Below are 20,657 nucleotides of genomic sequence, written 5' to 3' on the forward strand. Positions count from 1 at the left end.
TGTATGAACAACGCAAGTGTTAGATGAAAGAGTTATATTTTCTTTAATGCTAACAGTGAAAATTGTACATCTATCATTGTACTAACCTAAAAGTAAAATTCCGATGGCTAACAACGGTCTTTAACTGGCTCCATATCAACTCTATGGCATTGAACTCAGGATGGTAAGGCGGGAGACGCAGAACGTCATGACCATGACGTCGTATGATCTGGTCTACGGGGTATGATGGTTCTGGTTTATGCAGTCTGCACAGATCATTTGTGGTTTCAGCAAGCCGTCGTCAAAGGCAATGTTCTGTTTTCGAAGCCATTCCTGAAAAAAAAAATGACAAAAAGACAAAGTATTTCAACATGCAAAATACAACTGGAAAAAAAATAAAGATTATTTCTTATTTCACAGATTTATTTCAAGTTTAAGCAATTACAATGTACCTTAATTTCCTGCTTCCTAGAACTAGAAGTCGGGAACTTCTCTACTTGCATCGAGTGGTAACTTTCGTTGTCCATCACGATCGCACTGGGGCTATGTAGATTGGGAAGTAGCTTTTCTTTCAACCACTTCGTAAAGTTTTGCCCGTTCATTTCATGGTGATAATCTCCAGATGATGATGATTCTTTGTACACCAGTTGAGCTCTCTTGATAAAGCCGTTGCGGTTTCCGGTATGAACAACAATCAACCGTTGTCTGCGGTTAAAAAGAGGTATAACACCCGACAGGTCATCCCGTTGCCAACATCTTTTGGCGGTAAAAGCTGTGTCGATCCAGGTTTCGTCCATGTAAACAAGACAGTATCCCTTGTCTTCCAGCTCTTTCTTCTTAGCATAAATGCCAGTAGCTGTCTGACAATGGAGGGCTTCTCTATAAGAACCTTTCTGTTATCGGTTGTTCTTTTCCAAGCAAAACCCATCTTCCGCAGCGTTTTACGTAGCAACCATCTACTGCCTGGGTAACTAATTTCTGTTTTTAGGACTGTCAAAAGATTCTTCAAAGTCGGCAGCTGACGGCGATGAGTGTAAAATTCATGAATCTTGTTCCTTATGACAGACTCGTCAAATCCATCAACGGGTTTGTATGGTGCTCGTTTCGAACGTTGCGGCGACCTAAGTTTTCCTTGTTTCCCTCAGCTCATTCCGCAGTCTAAAGATTGTTCGTCTGCTGATGCCAGTTGTTTGGATTGTCCGTTGAATAAATAAACGTTTGTCCGGACCTGGATTTTTCTTGAAGTACTCGGACACGTTGGTGACAAATAATTTGTCTTTAGATCTAAGGTGTTTTAAAGTTTTTTTATTCGACATTTTCAAAACGGCGCAGTGCCATGTACATAGAAGAATGTCGAATACTACTGCATTCCCTTCCATAAATGAACCAAAAAATCATGATAAGTGGTATAATTTTCCCGCCTAATAAAGTTACAAATAAATAAAAAAAAACATGGCCAGACGTAGGACTCGAACATGCAACCCCGAGATTGGTGTCTGAAGAGGTTGTCCTTACTGCTATTTTCCCATGTGACACACTGTCAATTAAGATGTATATATAGCATTGAATTTTCGGTGGAGAATCAATTTACGGAAACATACGGAATATTCATGAGTGCCAGGTCAATACTTACGGACAATAGAACCATATTTTTTTATGTTTCAGCAGAAAAAAAAGGTTGTGATAAAAAGTATATTACGTTTGTGTCTTCCCACACTGAGTTTATTAAACTTGTTGAATAAAATTGATAAAATGTCCGGCAGAACCTCGCATTTTATTTTTTTATTCAACTCGTTTAATAAATTCAATATGACAAGACACTCATGTAATATCCTTTATATAAGTGCACGTGTATTTTGAAATGTGCGCTTATGCAAAGCAGAGACGAAATATGATGTATATGACCTGTATTGCCGCCTTTTTCAATTTTCACTAGTTTATGTAAGTAGTTTTAAGAATAAAATGAATGCACGGATGTAACTGGCGAGCACTCCAGGAAAATACAATTGGGATCATGTACTATGCCCCATCGATAACTTGATATTTACAAACATGACTATAATTAGATTAAAGTGCAACATAGGGAATTCAACATTTTTCTAACGTGTTACAATCTAAATTTTTCTAAAATTTGTACCAATTGCAAATTAGCTCAGTGGTAAATCATACAGTCCATGTTCAACAGATCTTTTGCCGTGTGGGTTCGAAACTCAGCATCGACATTTGATTTTTATTTCACTTTCGAAAAAACATTTAGATTCCTTCATGAACTCTGTAACAACACGACAGAGAAGTATCATAGCCGATATGGCAGATCAGAAATGTTTAGCATTATATCAAAGATGATATTGTTTAAATGCATGCATTTAAGTTATGCAAATAATAATCATACTGTTGTGTTATATAAAGACATACATACAAATAGAAACCATCAAATAAAGAAACAAAAATACGGGAACAAAAAAAGAGAAACGAATTAGAAAAAGAAATCTGAAAAAAAAAACCCTCATGAGGATCCCACAAAACGATTTGCTTATATTCAATTATTATCTGCATTTTACCCGACTGAGCTATGTTGCCATATAATCAGAGGATATTTGAAATGAAAAAAATACTAATATTTACTTGTCAGGTACTGTGCAAACATTATGAATTGTTATTTCATCGGTTATCATGAAATAGAATCGTCCTCGCGTTTCGGCGGGAATCTCGTTATCATTGGGGATTGATTGGTTTATTTTACAGGAAACATACACAACTATATTTAAATTTCCGTTTGACATTTTGTGCATAAAATGAGATAATAATTTCGTGGAAACGTTAACAAATGTAGAAATCCTCTCTCTATATATATGTATCTCTATAAAAAATTTGTATCTTTTAGCGTCAACGGTTTGTATCTTTTAGCGAGCCTAAAATGTTGTATCATTTAGCGTTAGTTTTGTATCTTTTAGCGAGCCTCGATTTTGTATCATTTAGCAAAATTCGGCAAAAAAATTTGGGGCGCATTCCACCTTAAAGCGTCACTTTTGTATCATTTAGCGAAGTTGTATCATTTAAAGCGTTCCCACACCCATATTAATGATAATGTCTGTCTATTACCCACTGCCGAAGGCGAAGGGATATTGTTTTGGCGTTGTCCGACCGGGTGTTTTTTTCCTTTCGTCCGAAATTGAAAATGCCTATGATTTAAAAGTGCCTTAGAATTCAAGTATTAAAGACGCTCGCGGCAGTTTCGTCATATTTTTCGCAATAATAGATTTTGATGAAATGTTCTGTATTACAAGATTATGTTATGATGTATTGAAAAATGAAATAAAAATACTAGGTCACCAGCACTGTTTCAGTTTTATTTGTCCTCAGATATTATGCGGTATGTTCTTTTTGCCCAGTTTTCCTAGAAGAAACTACTAGGACCCCTGCTTAGCTGTGAAGCAATTAACCTTATCACTATAGCAGTAAAATTCCTGGCCCATGTAGAGTTATGGGACAGCAGGTCATCACAATAGTGATTTATTGTGGTGTATTTGTATCTGGATCATTTTAATCTGTACATGTATTGTTATAGCTTGAATCTATTACAAAAAGAAGTCTGTGTTATTTACTAGTAATTTAATATTGTGAAATTTATTTCAAAAAGATGTGTTTGTTTACAATTGTGGCAAATGAAAACGTCAAGTAAAATTATTATATATCTTAAGCATTTTGTATTTTCTAATTAAGCCCCGAGTTTGATATTCTATATCATCTGAAAATAATATTTTATAAAGAGTACTATTTACATATTCTATTTCCTGATAAAACGGCATGACCAAGATTAAATGCATAGAGCATCATGTGGATTTTAAAAAAATGGAAATAAACATTCATATTATAAAAGTCATAATATGACAAAACCTTCAGTTTTAATAGAAAATCATTTTTTAGCCAAAATCTGGAGTCCAGTCCCTTTGAGAAAGCGATTTAGTGTTAACAGTGTTTCAGGCTCATTTATTGAAAAAAAAGTATTAAAGGCACTAATCTACAGATCGAAACATTTATGATCTAACTTGTCACACACAATCACGGTCAAAACAGTCAAAGTCAGATGAGCGAATTCTGTTTAAAATAAGAAAAAATATCCTTTTGATTCACATCATTTACATAGTTTACATGATTTTGAAGAAAAAAAAATGTATCTTTAAGTAAGATGTTGCTGTTTTGAAAGTTTTGATATTGAGATGTACCAATGAATATTTATATATAACTTAATAATTGTTCAGCGAAATATAATACAGTCCAACTTTGCTCAAGTGCTCCAACTTGCTCGGCCATGTACCAGGCTGGACACGATTCATTCTGCCTTTGCGACCAGTGTAGATCATGATTAGCCTGCATATTCGTGCTGTCTAATCATGATCTGCACTGTTCGCCATTCAGCCAGTATATTTTGATAAACATTCCTTTTAACAGTTAACGGTACTGATCGAATTGAAAGATGGACAAGTTCATTATAGAAATTTAGCAGTGTAAGGGTTAAAAGATTTGTTTAAATAGATGATGTAATAATGTCTTATTAGTGCTTCAAAACAGTTATATTACATGTAGCTTGAACATGCTTGGCATCCGCGTAAAATATGACGGTATATACTGCTGTGTCAAAAGTGTAAATGCGTCACAAACCAGCACTAAATGATATTCGTGTTAAAAATATTTATTTTCATGTATATATTGTAGACTTTTATTTAAACTCATTAAACATTTTATACTTGTTGGATTTTTGAAGAAACCTGTCTGTAATATTTTTTTCCGTTACAGCTTCTCTTTGTTGTGGGCCAACTTTTCAAATGCGTGGCTTTGAGGCTGTTTGTGGTGCTGTGCTTCCAAGAAATCTACCCTTACCTATTATCTTTTATAATTCATTGCTAAAAAGTATTATAAATGAACACGGCTTATCTGTCGTGTTCTAACCAACAAACAAAATATCAAAAATATACAAATGTAACAGAACATAAAAAAGAGAACTAGAAAATCTGAGGTCTAACTGGATTTAGAACGCATATCACGTCAAATTATGTATTTCAGGCCGTACCATTTCATTTCAAACCACAGATTGTGCTTCCTATATCTTGCCATTCAAATTAATTGCCTTTTTTTTCAGTTCACTTAGAGATAATCATCTTTAAGATATGTAAGTGCTTTTCTGCATTTTTTTAAAGAAAAGAAAGTAATATTCAAATCACTGAACTTAACGCAATATCGTTTAAAAACCAATAATTACCGGTATGTTATTAGTACCAGGTAGATAAATGGTTTATAGCGGTGGAAGAACAGATATCAGATAATGGTTTGTACTGTTTTTCAAGGAATTTGTTTAATTTTTCAAGTTTTTTTTTAAGTTTTACTTCAGTTTAGACCACAATTACTCTATGTGCTTGTGAACATGTAGAAAATATTATAAGTCTTCTTATAAAACAATGCATTAGATAAGGGGTTTCACATTCTTAGTACATTTTCATATATTTTTATTGAAAAGGGGAAAATCTGGGTGAATTCGCCAATTTCACAATAGATACACTACTTATTTGGCAGATGTGAAATGCATGCACTTGTTAAAGGACGTGGCTTGAAGAAGCTGCATAAAATTTTTGGGTATTTGATCTTTTTAAGGAAAAATAAGTTGTCTAATACCACTTGCATTTGGTCTCCATAAAATATACATTAACATTAAGTCACTATTAAATTTTCATTGGAAGATAGGTGCATTTTCTTACGGGCGGTGATCAAATATTCATGCATTAAGGTTTTCATTGGACAGTTACATATTTTGTGTGTTTTTGTTTAACATAACACTGGCAATGTGTCATTTGATGATTTTCCAGCCTTTCTGGTACTAGAGGAAGAATCAAGGTGTCCTCCATGCATGGTACAAGAGGAAAAAACCAGGTGCCCCTCCATGCATGGTACAAGAGGAAAACACCAGGTGCCCCTCCATGCATGGTACTAGAGAAAGACCTCAGATGCCCCTCCATGCATGGTACCAGAGGAAGACCCCAGGTGCACCTCAATGCATGGTACTAAAGGAAAACCCCAGGTACCCCACCATGCATGGTACTAAAGGAAGACCCCAGGTGCCCCTCCATTCATGGTACTAAAGGAAGACCCAAGGTGTCCCTCCATGCATGGTATTTCTATCCATGGTATTAGAGGAAGACCCCAGGTGCCCTTCCATGCATGGTACTAGAGGAAGACCCCAAGGTGCCTCTCGTGCATGGTACTAAAGGAAGACCCAAGGTGCCCCTCCATGCATGGTACTAAAGGAGGACCCCAGGTGCCCCTCCATGCATGGTACTAAAGGAAGACCCTAGGTGCCCCTCCATGCATGGTACTAAAGGAAGACTCTAGGTGCCCCTCCATGCATGGTATTAAAGGAAGACCCTAGATGCCCCTCCATGCATGGTACCAGAGGAAGACCCCAGGTGCCCCTCCATGCATGGTACTAAAGGAAGACCCAAAGTGTCCCTCCATGCATGGTATTTATATCCATGGTATTAGAGGAAGACCCCAGGTGCCCTTCCATGCATGGTACTAGAGGAAGACCCCAAGGTACCTCTCGTGCATGGTACTAAAGGAAGACCCAAGGTGCCCCTCCATGCATGGTACTAAAGGAGGACCCCAGGTGCTCCTCCATGCATGGTACTAAAGGAAGACCCTAGGTGCCCCTCCATGCATGGTACTAAAGGAAGACTCTAGGTGCCCCTCCATGCATGGTATTAAAGGAAGACCCTAGGTGCCCCTCCATGCATGGTATTAAAGGAAGACCCTAGGTGCCCCTCCATGCATGGTATTAAAGGAAGACCCTAGATGCCCCTCCATGCATGGTACCAGAGGAAGACCCCAGGTGCCCCTCCATACTCCAACCATGTGTTTCAGTAAAGTACAATTACTAGTACAAAATTGAAATCTAAGTTTGAAGGATGAAGGTTAAAGGCTGCGGAAACTCTTTTCAGTGTTTAGACGTCAATGATTTGAACACGTGACCTAGAAATATATCAAATTATCAGACGGCAGATTTCTTAATAAGTTAATAAGCTGATTTTTACGTGTTTCTGAAATATTTTTATGTCATAGATGTAGGTTTCCACCAATTTCAGAACAAAATCGATAGTTCCCGAATACGGATATACGGTACGGGGATTAGTAACAACCATATTGTATTGTCGGCGCATTACTAACGTCATACCTATAAAAGAAATTATCCAAGATTTCCTAAATATGTCCATTGTTAGTTTATTGCAATGTATAATGAATAAATGTGAGAAATTTCAGCCTAATTAGCTCAATGGAGACTTAACAAATGACATTTCTGTACGGCTGCCCAAACCGGTTTCAAACATCATCATTTCGGCTTTTTTCCCACAACACAGCATGCATAGATTTTTAGCAATATTTCAAAAAAAAAACGCGTCATTATAATAAAATAAAACTGGTCTTGAGGAATGCGGAATAGTAGAATAAGTACCATAAAGAGTGTTTTTTTTTTACTATTTTCCAGAACTGCCAATATTAGGCCAGTTTCACCAAAAAAAATAAAACATCATGAAAAAGAAATACAAAAAGCCACTTCTTACAAACTTGTCATTAATTTCATTAATTTTTTCCCCTTTTGAGTAACAAATGTCTTTAAAAGTACTTTATTGAAACAAGTTGACATATTAACAGTAAGTAATGAAAAAGCCTTATTTTCTTCATACAGTGTCACTAATTAAGTTAATTTAAGTTAATGGGCTTAGAAATAAAAAAATATCTGGCTCTAAAACTAGGTGATTTGGGTAGCAGCACGATGACAAGTGACACAAATGAGACACATGCATGTTTCTAGGTAATGCTTCTAACTTCCTGTCAATCTGATACATTAGTCTGTGTACATAATAATACTTTGAAACGTATTAAAATTACATGCGGACGTATAGATTTATGAGTGCACGTATAAATATATACATGTACATGTCCATATAAGAGTGCACCTACACGCATGCACGCATGTTTTGATACGTGCACATATAATTTGAAATATGCGCGAACGCAAAGCAGACTTTTGACCCAAATGGTATATACCATAGATAACTAAACACTTTTGAAAGCGGAAGTAAATTATTTTTCAAAAGGAATATGTGACAACACTTTTAAAAAGTGTGCTATAGCTTATGCTGTAATTAGTGTGAATACATTGGACTGCGCGTGCGTGTCTTAAATTCCTGTATGGAAATACATTTGTACAAAGCAAACAGCATCCGTCCACGACCTACTAAAAATACTGTTAATAAAAGAAATCAACAAATATCTAATGTGACTAAAAGGTGATATAATGACCAAGTTTAATTGTTTGTCTAGTTGACAACGTCTGTATTTACGTACATGTACTTTTGTAGGGAAGAAATATGATTCTATGTATTTTGCACAAAGCAGAGATATTAAGGTAATGTCACAGTTGCCTGTATGTATATAGGATAAAATGTTCCTACGGGCAGAATTTCTTTAAACTTTGTTTACTGACTGAGAATCAAATTTAAAACGGAAATATGTATCAAAAACCATAGGTACCCAGGCTTGATCATGAATTATCTGCCCTTGAAAATCAGAAAATACTAAAAATCTATTTTTCAAGGGCAGATGATTCAGGATCAAGGCAAGAGAACTGTGCATTTTAATTTTTATTTCTGTTTAAGACTTCATTTGCAGTCAGTATACAAACTTTAAAGACATTCGATCCATGGGAAATACCAGGACTTGGTGGTATCATTTTGTCATGTTTATAGTTAAGGACATTTGCAAAAGACACGGGGAAAACTTTCTCTTACAGAAAGAATTTCTTCTTTAAATATTTTTTGCTGATAGAGAATCAAATCAAAAAACAGAAATATGAAATAAAATCTGCTCTTGAGAGTCGGAAAATACTGAAAAAATTCTACTTTCAAGGGCAGATAATCCAAGATCTAGCCTGGTACCTATGACTTTTGATACACATTTCCGTAAACTTGATTCTCAGTCAGTACAAAAAGTTTAAATAAATTCTGCTCATAGAAAAATTTTAGCCCTATATACATATAGGCGACTGTGGCATTTACCCTTAACTTGCGGTCGGCTTGAAAGCGGTCCCACATATTATGATTTTTCACGGAGGGACTGAAGGACCCTGAATTAACTTTACTGCCCAAAACACAGGCATTAGTCAAGCGGTATATCTACGTTGCTTACTTCAAGTATAAACTTTGATGCTGAAGGTGCTTCGTATATGATGTCTAGTTGACGTCAAACGGTGACTAAACTTGAACGATGCAGCCAAAATAGACAGAAAATAGACACCTGTATGAGAGTGGATCAAAATTACGTGGGATTATATTGTACTTTAAATACCTATAAAGAAAAGTCAGGAACTTCAGTATGGCGGAATATTGAAATAGGATATCATGCGCTCGAGATAAGATGTCGTATGCACGAGATAATATGTTGTGCACACGAGATAAGATGGCGTGCGCTCGAGATAAGATATCGTGCGCACGAGATAATATGTTGTGCACACGAGATAAGATGTCGTGCGCTCGGGATAAGATGTCGTGTGCTCGAGTTAAGTTATCGTGCATACGAGATAATAAATATATTGTGCACACGAGATAAGATGTCGTGCGCATGAGATAAGATATCGATAGCACTAGATAAGGTGTCGTGCGCACGAGATAATTTGATCTTAAACAAAATAATTGCATGTCTTTAACATACCACCGAAAGAACGCACTCTTTGCGTGTTAATTTACTGAATAAGGTTAGAATAAGGTTTAACCTAGGTTTGTTGTGTGCATTCAATGCATGTGTACGTTAAATGTTGGAGAATTAATCCCTTCTAATAATTTCAGAGAAGGTTACCGAACGTGACAGATACATATGGAGAGACAAGTGATAATGCCATCTACTACCATAAAATAAAACATTCTATTTAAAGACATGTCGAAAAAGGCATACGCAGAAAGTCATGAGCCTATTTCATAAAAAAGATAGCAATTATTAAAAACAGGCTTGGATCCAGGGCCGGATCCAGAGGGCCCGTGCCCAACCCCTCCCCTCTCGGTCGGCTGAGAGGTGAAATATACTCATCAAAATTGCACTCAAAATGCCACCATTTCATGCCTTTATTTCAATTCTTTTAGGAGGGGAGTTGGGGGTACCTCTTCCCGTATAATCTCCACTCTATGCACCTTGCCGATGATAAGCTGGTGCCTCCAATCAAATATTCCTGTTCCGGGCCTGGAAAGCACCCTAGAAAACGAGTCTTCTTGCACGTTTCAATGTCAGACGTGTTGTACTACATCGCGTTCATTTAATATCGATTCTTCCATGAGCTGAAGAACGACAATCGATAAATACATGTGTATCTTAATTTTCGATCAATAAAAGCAACTGTATTGTTACTTTTAATGTTTCCAACTACTCTTTCATCAATACACTAGTAGTCTATTTCATCATCTGGAACAACAAACTTTGAAAGTACATTGACAGTAGGCAGTACCATTTCGGACATTTCGGCATGCAAGTTTAAAATCGCAGCTGAATTATTAAAACCATGTAAAACAAAAATAAACAATCGTAGCGGGTAATTTGCAAAACTAAAAATAAGTTTGAATTGTTGTCATAACAGTGTCAATAACATAAAATATAACATATTTGTTTTAATGTGTATGCATTTCGCATATGTTACTACGGCAGGAATACGAATACGGTCAGTTTGGAGGACTTTCAACATTACAAATGTACCACCTACTCCAATTTATACAGCTAAAAAGTATTAATAACGGCATAGAGATTGTATAAAGATTAAATACATGCCACCTTGTTCTTCATTTATATACATTGGCGAGCACTCCAGGAAAATACAATCGGGATCATGTATATGTTTATTTAACAGGAAACATATAAAACTATATTTGAATTTTCGTGTGACAAGTCCTACATGAAATAAGATAATAATTTCGAGAAATCGTCAACAAAATTAATGTAGAAATTCTCCATATACCCCAATAGAACATGTGTATTTTTTAGCGTCAACGGTTTGTATCTTTTAGCGAGCCTAAAAATGTTGTATCATTTAGCATTAGTTTTGTATCTTTTAGCAAGCCTCGATTTTGTATCATTTAGCGTTCCCACACCCCTGTTAACAACATTAACATAATAATTATTAGGGTAAATGCATATGTAAAAAAGAATTAGTCGCGCAATATTTCCGCTTGAGAACTCGTGCATATTTCTCGCTACAAATCTAATAACCTATTATCCTTGCGCGTCTCGTTAGTTATTTTAGATTGCCTGATTACATGTCGGAGCAATGTAAATGAAAATAAATTGAATTTACAACATAATACTTCTGATATAGCATTTTTGTTGATCTGTTTGCAGGCTGCTGATCACTAGGCAACATCGCGTTTATCAAAGAATAAAAGGGATTTCGTACCGAAAGGTGACTTCTCTAAAGAGGGTAACGACTTATAAAGTTGACCTCTCATGCAGCTTAAACTTATACTAAAGCAAATTTTCCTCGTATTAAGATAGTTCTGCAAATGTGAAAAACGCGAAGAAATGAAATAAGCGATACCGAGGTAAGGACTTAACATTTTAAAGTACGTTGGTTCAATGTTTCCTGTCAAATCATGGCTACGCCATTGTATTGTCCTTATCTATCGCAATCAAAATTAAAGAATTGGATTAAGGCTGGATTAGGTGTTTTATTTACTAAAGAAGGTATTGAGCCCTTTGTCTATGATGAAATAGAATAATTCCAGCAGAAATGTTTGAACGACATTTGCAACAACAATGGACTTCCTGTTTGTACCACGTGTTCTAGTTGTCGCACAGAAAATGTTGTTGTTTGTCCTACGAATAGAATTTGTAATGCAGGACGTGGAAAATGTAAATTTCATAGAGATTCTGCAACGCAATATCTCCCCTCAGGCTGCCCTAACAAGATATGTCATAATTTAAAAAACGAAATCCAGAAAGCTCATCGATTCTATGGCCCATCCTATAAAAACACAGATGCCACCCAGTGGTGCAGCAATCCATGGGAGGTTGCTAAATGTTTCATGCCGCCTGACGGTTACACGGATGCGACGAATGCAGCAGGGACAGATTTCAATGGAATCATCAGCGTTATCATGAACTATGAAGCTTTTCAGTCGAAAATTCACGACGATCTTTCCAAAAAATACAACATCTTTGAACAGGTAAGTCTTTGAGAGTATGTGATGTTAAAATTTTTGGATATATAGTGAATATTAGGTTTTCATCTTTCTGAACTTAAGTATGCAGCAAGTCGGAAAAAGATTTATCCATGCCGAGGCTCTGCGCATGATGAAATGTTTGAATCATCAGATTTTCTGAAACCTTGAACCAGTCCAAAATGCATTTAAAAAGTAATCTATCAGGCATGGATGGTAATGTATAAAGCCAAAAAGTTTACGGAAACCCTATTTTAGTGAAATAAGGGGGTAGTGGTAGGATAAATGATGTCCCCTTTGATCAGAAGTCATTAGTGAGCACATCGTCCGTTCGCAGTCAGTCCTTCAGATGGTTCTTCCCGTACTAGTTCGGTCAATAACACTGCCATCATTAAAGGCCTTTTCATATAATTTGACACAGCTACTCCTCATAATAAGATGACGTGTTTTGCGCTAGATTCCTGACCTTAGCACAAAGGTCTATTCATTCTTAGAGACCAAAACTTTCGTCATTTTCTGGACCTGTCAATAATTTCCCCATGCATTAATTGAAAGTCAAATTACATGTCACGAAAATTCGCCACAGCATGACTAGATATGTATGTCGAATTCAAGACCATTATCACAAATCAAAAGGAAACTGTCACATTTAGATGTAAAAAGATCAAGGTCATTCTTGTCAGATCAATAACTTTCAGTGCTTTCACCTTTCAACAACGTATTCCTGTAACTTGGCACAAGCTTTAGCCATGGCAAGACGATATTTCGCACTCTATTTGAAACGTAAAATAAGATCCTTTAGACGCACAGAATGCAACCAAGCAAAATAATAGCAGACTCGGTTGATTGAGTCTGTTCATTAGAGGTAATGGAAAGAGCGAATCCCTTCACGCCCTCTAGCACCGGCTGAAGTTGAAATCTATAACAAAGATATTGAATGGACGCCATGATCCTAAAATCATTGTTAGAAGATAAAGAGTGATCTTTTAGTGTTGTGTGGGGTTAGTTTGTCAAATATTGAGACTAAAGATGATTTAAGATAAAAAAACAAACTGAAGAGTATCTGATACTGCAATAATCAGATATATAACTGCCTTAGGTCGTCAGATGACTCTTTGTGCTTTGTTTTTTCAGAAGGTGCAATATCAAAGTCACGGTGACGTTTATTTCGAAAACTATTTCTGATCATGAGAATGTTTGAGAATTCAGCTATAAAACTTCATACGATGGTGTGACCGAAATAGAATTTATTTGTAGGTTATGTCAAAGGTCAAGATCAGGTGGCTTTAAGACTGAGAACAATTTCTTATCATACAGGCTTATTCGATTTACCCTAGCGGTAGAGAAGTAATCGTTAATTTAGATATCATGTTGACTATCTATAATGTCAAAATAAGGCATAAAGGGAAATGTAACTCGTAATGCAGAGTGCATTATACGTAATGCAGTATACACTGAGTATCTCATATTAAATAATACTTCAAACATGTTTTTCAAATTACAAACCTATTTTGAAGGTTTCAGTAGCTATCATCACTCTGATTACAACTACAAAATAAAATACGTTCAATAGCTGTTAACATGGTTTATAAAGTACTTTAATACCACAGTCACACATACGGCGCGGATAGCTACGTTTAGCTACGGATAGAAACGTAGTAATCCGTATCGATCCGTACTTGAGCCGTACGGGCTAGTACGGATTGATACGGGTTACTACTTTAAGGTACGGCTCAGGTACGAATCGATACGGATTACTACGTTTCTATCCTTGGCTAGACGTAGCTATCTGATCCGTATGTGTGACTGGGGTATTAGCAGACATGTAGTGTTGATAAACACATGTTCATTTTATATGTCTGTTTTCTGTACATCAATTGAAATATCAAACTTACGTCAATAAAAGTAAGATTATGTGAAACTTATCAATTTCAAAATACTGCTGGAAAATGTCCAAGTAATATTTTTACACATTATTAAGTTTTTCCCGAAAATGATATTTGATTTTATTTTAATTTCAGCTATATTATATGCTAGCTCGTGATTTCACGAACTATTTTACGGTTGAAATAAGTGAGCGATACCTCTTATCAGTTATTTGCTTTTAGCCAGCTGGTGAACATGTTGCAGTCTCCATCAAAGAACAAAAATGACTAGTTAAAGAAACATACAAAAATAAATCTTATGAATTTATATGTGGAAACTGAAACTGGCTGAATGTAAGGTTTGTATAGTGTACTGTAATTCAGATTCTGAAACAGTTTTGTGGCATGTGTTTTCAGGGTAGAGATGTAAGCAAAGTAGTTCGACATTGTCCGAAATTAGAGTTGGAAGATACCGATCTACAACAGTGTTTTAGTGTCTTACAGAGTCTGCTGTCAGATCCTGCATATTTGTCTGCTAATACCGATGCGCAGAATGCTAAAACAAAATTATTACAGGTTAGCGGTATTATAGATTTTAGGTAAAAAATAAATTTCCATATTCTTAGTCTCATAAACGGTTTCATAGAAACAAAACAACACAAGCATTATGCCTACCCGAGTGTGATAACATATACTGAAATTATAGTCAGTCGGGCGAAAATAAAAGTGTTCAAACCGCCTCGATAGCCTAGTGGTAGAACGTCCGCTTCGAGTGTGGGAGGTCGTGTGTTCGATCTGCGGCCGCGTCATACAAAAGACGTGAAAATGGTACCAGTAGGGTCTTTGCTTATGGCTCAGCCTTAAAAGGGAAACCGGCTTTTCTTCTCTCATATCCTTGTGGCGATGGATTCCATCAGGAATGAGGTGTCGAGAGTGATTAATATAAGTTGTAGAACTTCCTTCACAATCGACCTAAAATAAATTATGTATACTGTAAACTAAAAGTTTTCAAAATATTTTTTCAAGAAGTATTTGTTTGATTTTAACGACATATTATGGGAATGTTGAAAAGCATCATTTAGACCGATTTTGACAAAAACAAACTACTACGGTTGGAACTTTTCAGTCTAGAGCCATAAGTAGTAGGAACTTTTCAGTCTAGAGCCATAACTGTTCTAGTGCGGGAGGTCGTGGACTCGATCCCCGGCCACGTCATACCTAAGATGTAAAATATGGTGCTAGTAGCTTCCTCGCTTGGGGCTCAACATTAAGAGGATAGTGCTAGGACTAGTCAGTCTCGTGTCGGTATAATGTGACTAGGTGGGGTATCATGCCACGTGTCTCCGGCATGATATTCCAGTGAGATGGGCATTGTGCTCACTGCTACAAGTAGACACCGCCGTTTGTATCACTGAAACATTGTTGATAAAAGACGTTAAACCCAATCACACACACGCACGCACGCAAGCACGCACAGAGAGCCAATGTAAAGACATTGGCCCATAGTAACTGCTTATCAAACTTTACGTAGATTTTATACTGAGTCTAATATTATTAAACCAAATTCTAACAACCAGGCCCCATGTTCACAAAATATTTTTCGATTTCAGCTGAGTTTGAGTCTGAAATTTTAATATCAGTTTTACCAAAACCTCAAGGTTAAATTTCAAATGAGGAAGACCATCAATACTGAATAATCACTTTAAAATAGTTATTAACTTAAAATTTAGTCTTAAACATGCTATTTAGATATAAATGAGAAATTAAGTTTCATTATCAAACTCAGCTGAGACTGAAAATATTTTGTGAACACGGGGCCAGGTCAAAGTTTTGAAAATGAGCTGTTTACGGTAACAACAAAGAGAAGTAAGTCCACACTTTTTTAGTCCTCATAAATTCATACCAGGTAGAGATACGTTAAAATGCACGTAAAGACTGGAAGTTACATCCATATTTTACCAAAGAAAAGTGTAAAATAGTAACAATATAAGCTATTTATACTAACAACAAAGGGAAGTAATTCTATAAAATAGTTCCACAAAAGCACTTATTTAACACCTAAAATTTGTAGCTTATATATATTTTGTATCACAGAAGTGTGATCTCGGTTTCCCCTATTGCCAATAAAAGTAACAATATAAGCAGTTTAAATCTGTAGTAACAACAAAGGAAGTAATTCGAGAAAAATGATAATTCTAAGTTCACCAAAAAATCCGTACCAAGTAGACATAGGTCAAAATACAAATAAAACTTGGAAGTAACACACATGTTGTACTACAGAAAAGCGATGTAGGATCTTCCCTACGGTGAAAAGGTTAGAAATTAAGCTATTTAAAGTAACAACAAAGCGAAGTAATGATAAAAAGAAATTTAACTATGTTTCTTTATTGATGTATTATATTCGCCAAACAAAGGTTCATGTCAAAAGTATGGCCTAAAATCTTATATAACCTTTGAACCCTGAGTGCTATCTTGACCTTTATTTAAAGATATGGGAATTGCATTTGTTCATGACACTCTGTGTCATTGAGGCTAACATTAATGCCAAATAAAACTAAGATTGCTCAAGGTTATTTATGGACAGTCTCTAAAATGACCGTTTACCTGTAAGAATGATCTAAGTTTTAGAGATATGGACCTTGGGTTTACGCTCTACTTTCAAATACAAACTAGGGTCTTATACATCTCTAAGTATTTATGAGCACTAGAAATAGCAAATAAGCAAACCATACCTTAACTGCTTATTGAAATTTTCTTGATATATATTTCTTCAATTTCTTACGGTCTAGTATTATATTCCAGCTTCAAAACGATACTTTGGTCATTGGTAAAGACGATATCCGAAAAGTGCTGGATGATATTGCCAAGGCAGTCCAAGACAAAATCAAGACTGAAATGAATGAATACATGAAGGAAGCTGAAAAGAAAAAACTAGAACTGATCAATGTCACGAACAAGTCTGTTAAGGCTATTGGCAATCAAGGAAAAATATCAATCGCTGAACTAGATAATGCATTAAAATCTGCAATTGATGTAATAGAAAAGCAAACAAAGGAATCGCTTAAAAAAGTACAAGCAGAGGCTGATAAAGGGGTTAACAAGTTGGAAGTCAAAGCCGAAGCTGGAGAGAAACAGATAGAAGAATCTACTGATAAAGGGGTTAACAAGTTAGAAGTTAAAGCCGAAGTTGGAGAGAAACAGATAGAAGAATCTACTGATAAAGGGGTTAACAAGTTAGAAGTCGAAGCCGAAGCTGGAGTGAAACAGATAGAAGAATCTACTGATAAAAGGGTTTACAAGTTGGAAGCCAAAGCCGAAGCTGGAGAGAAACAGATAGAAGAATCTATTGATAAAGGGGTTAACAAGTTAGAAGTCGAAGCCGAAGCTGGAGTGAAACAGATAGAAGAATCTACTGAAAAAAGGGATTACAAGTTGGAAGCCAAAGCCGAAGCTGGAGTGAAACAGATAGAAGAATCTACTGATAAAGGGGTTAACAAGCTAGAAGTCAAAGCCGAAGTTGGAGAGAAACAGATAGAAGACTCTACTGATAAAGGGGTTAGCAAGTTGGAAGTCAAAGCCGAAGCTGGAGTGAAACAGATAGAAGAATCTACTGATAAAGGGGTTAACAAGCTAGAAGTCAAAGCCGAAGTTGGAGAGAAACAGATAGAAGAATCTACTGATAAAGGGGTTAACAAGTTGGAAGTCAAAGCCGAAGCTGGAGAGAAACAGATAGAAGAATCTACTGATAAAGGGGTTAAGAAGTTAGAAGTCGAAGCCGAAGCTGGAGTGAAACAGATAGAAGAATCTACTGGTAAAGGGGTTTACAAGTTGGAAGCCAAAGCCGAAGCTGGAATGACAAAGATTTCTGCAAAAACAGATGAAGCATTAAAGAAGATTGAGGTATCAACAACAGCAAACAAAGAAGAGAATTACAACAAGTTTAGAGAAGGTAAGTTTATTTCTTTAGAACATCATTTCGGCATCTTGATTCTATGTCTAACATATAGTTGGTAAACATATAAATGTGTGGTGACTGACACAAGACCTTCTATTTCTTATAAAAATGGTGTGGATTCTACTATTAGTGCTATGAATACTAAAATAAAAGGTGTGAATGCTTACCTAAGACCTATGGTTACTTATGTTAAAGTTTTGGTTTCTGGCATAAACTTTACGGATACTAATGTATTGGGTGTGGTTACTATTAAAGGAATTTCGGTTACATTTTGTACTAATATTAAATGTGTGGTTACTGACATAAGACATATAGTTTCTAATGCTATACGTGTGGTTACAGCCTTAAGTCTTATGTTAATTAATATACATTTTGTGGTTATACTTACATAAGACCCATGATAACTAATTAAAATATGTTGCTACAGGTATACGGCATATGTTTACTAATATAACAGGTGCGGTTACTGACTTAAGACCAATGGATAATAATATTATGGTTATTAGTGTAAATTGTACAGTTGCTAAACTAAACTTTTAGACTAACGTTATGATTTATGTGGAACACAAGCCAAGAGTATATACTGTGTAAACAAACATTTAGCGTCCAACAAATAGTTTCTAATAGTCCGCTGAAAACTACGTTAGAAAGTTCTTTACACTATTTTGGTGACTAGCTTGGTTGGCAGATCGCGTAATGATTACAATATATACATCTTGACTGTGCCCTCAAAATCATCACTAACTGGTGTGACACTTTCTTCTAATATTAAACTTTTCTTCCAGGAAGGCCAATGGCAGAGGGAGGTGAGACGCCAAGTTTACTTCAAAGAATAATTAGAATGTTTACCGGACCTACATACAGGAAAAGAAAGAAAGGTAATATAACTCCATCATGTAGTATCATGTAGTTTACCATACACTTTGAGTGTCCACTTGTCCAGTCGGAAGCAAATGTGTGATTTTATTACATTTACGACTTACTAAATGTATTTATATATTTGTTCTGCTGAACAATTTCGTTAACCTGTCTCTGATCTTATGCTCAACTGTTTAATAATGAAGATGGAAAAAAACTCTTTCTGGATCAATAACTCGAGAATCAGTTGACTCAGAATGTTGACACTTCATAGGATTATTGGACATGCAGAGTTGATGACCCCTGTTGATTTTGGACTAACTCGATCAAAGATCAAGGTCACATGGACCTGAACATGGAACACGGTTTACTTAAGAACCATTTGACCCAGAATTTTGTAACTTCACAGGATGATTGGACATGCCAAGTAGATGATCTCTATTGCAGCTAAACATAAGTGTCTCTTTGTCTTTCGCTCCTATCCTCTATTGACTTCTTGCCTATTACGACTATGCATTGGGGGACTAGGGAGACATGGGCATCTTCTGATTTGAAATTTAGTTGCCCTCATTCGAAGGAGGAGGGGTATATTGTAAATATTAATGTTTGATGATGAATGATGGTCGGTCTTTAGACAAATCAGTTTCCGGATGATAACTGGAGAACGCTTGAGCCTAGGATCATGAGATCGGGAGATTTGTCATGACCAGCAAATGACCCCTATTGGTTTTGAGTTCAGTAGGTCAAAGGTCAATGTCACATTGACAATAGAACTTTTTTACAAGAAAACTAGGTTATGCTTTGGTCTAAGATCACATTTGATACGGAGGTCATTTAAGACTCGTAAATGACCCATGATAATTGATTTAAGATCAATACGTTAAATGTCCAGTAAGCAGTGACCAAAACATTTCTGTTCCTTGTCAGTTAGTTCATGCAAGTGTTCTACAAGCTCTTGTTATAACTAGAATCTCCAAACAACACATAACTATCAGTTAGTCCATGACCTTTGCTGTTATTCCCCTTGTTCTAGTAAAAGCAGGGTGTTTACCATTGATTTGTTGAAAAAAATGCTTATAATTCAAAAAAGATTTTGAGCAAAATTAACCAAACCTCACAAAATTTTCAATAAGCACACGAGCTTTGCTCATATATCATTTTATCCCCTTTGACAGAGTAAAAGCAGAGTTTTACCCCTTGATTTGGTAAAAGAAAGGTTGAAAATGCTTATTAATCAAAAGTAGTTTAACTAGAATCACCAAACTTTAGCTAACTGTTCATGCCCAAAAACAGAAGCTGTCAACCGTCAGTCCTCTCAGTGCTATGATTAAGTATGTTTTCGAGTTCTAATTGTAGTGTGTAATAGTCTGTGGGCCAGTTTCTGTAAGTCCTCTAGTTTTTCAATTTCGTAACCCAGAAATTAGGCAAAGGTTCATCCATTTCAGCCATTAATACAGTAATTCCGGGATTGTTTAAGACCGGATGTCGCTTTCTACCGTATGTTAAACAAAACTTATACTCATTTGAATAAACCTTGCGGAATTCTCTCTCTTTGAAAGTATTATTGGCTACACAAAAAGTTTTAGTAGATTGTGTCAATACTGAGTTTCATATATTAGCATTTTGCTTATGTAACTGTTCTAAATGAATTAAAGTCCCTCTGTAACAATTTATTCCAAAATTTGACGATCTCTACCAAAATTTAGGGGTTAAAATACCCCATCCAGCCGAGCTGAATTTTCGCTATTTTTTATA

At 35.9% G+C, this 20,657-nt stretch overlaps 1 protein-coding gene across 1 annotated transcript in view; it reads left to right on the forward strand.

Annotated features, from left to right (window-relative positions):
* The window catches only part of LOC123540582 (lamin-1-like), a 53,274-nt gene that overhangs the window by 10,906 nt on the left and 21,711 nt on the right, over window positions 1-20,657 (forward strand). The window contains exons 2-5 of the mRNA XM_053526762.1: window positions 11,407-12,230; window positions 14,507-14,665; window positions 16,892-18,038; window positions 18,830-18,922. Of these exons, the coding sequence (XP_053382737.1) occupies window positions 12,090-12,230; window positions 14,507-14,665; window positions 16,892-18,038; window positions 18,830-18,922 (1,540 nt within the window). The 5' untranslated portion in view covers window positions 11,407-12,089. The remainder of the gene's footprint in view (window positions 1-11,406; window positions 12,231-14,506; window positions 14,666-16,891; window positions 18,039-18,829; window positions 18,923-20,657) is intronic.

This window comes from Mercenaria mercenaria, chromosome 16 (assembly GCF_021730395.1).
Source record: "Mercenaria mercenaria strain notata chromosome 16, MADL_Memer_1, whole genome shotgun sequence".
NCBI lineage: Eukaryota > Metazoa > Mollusca > Bivalvia > Venerida > Veneridae > Mercenaria > Mercenaria mercenaria.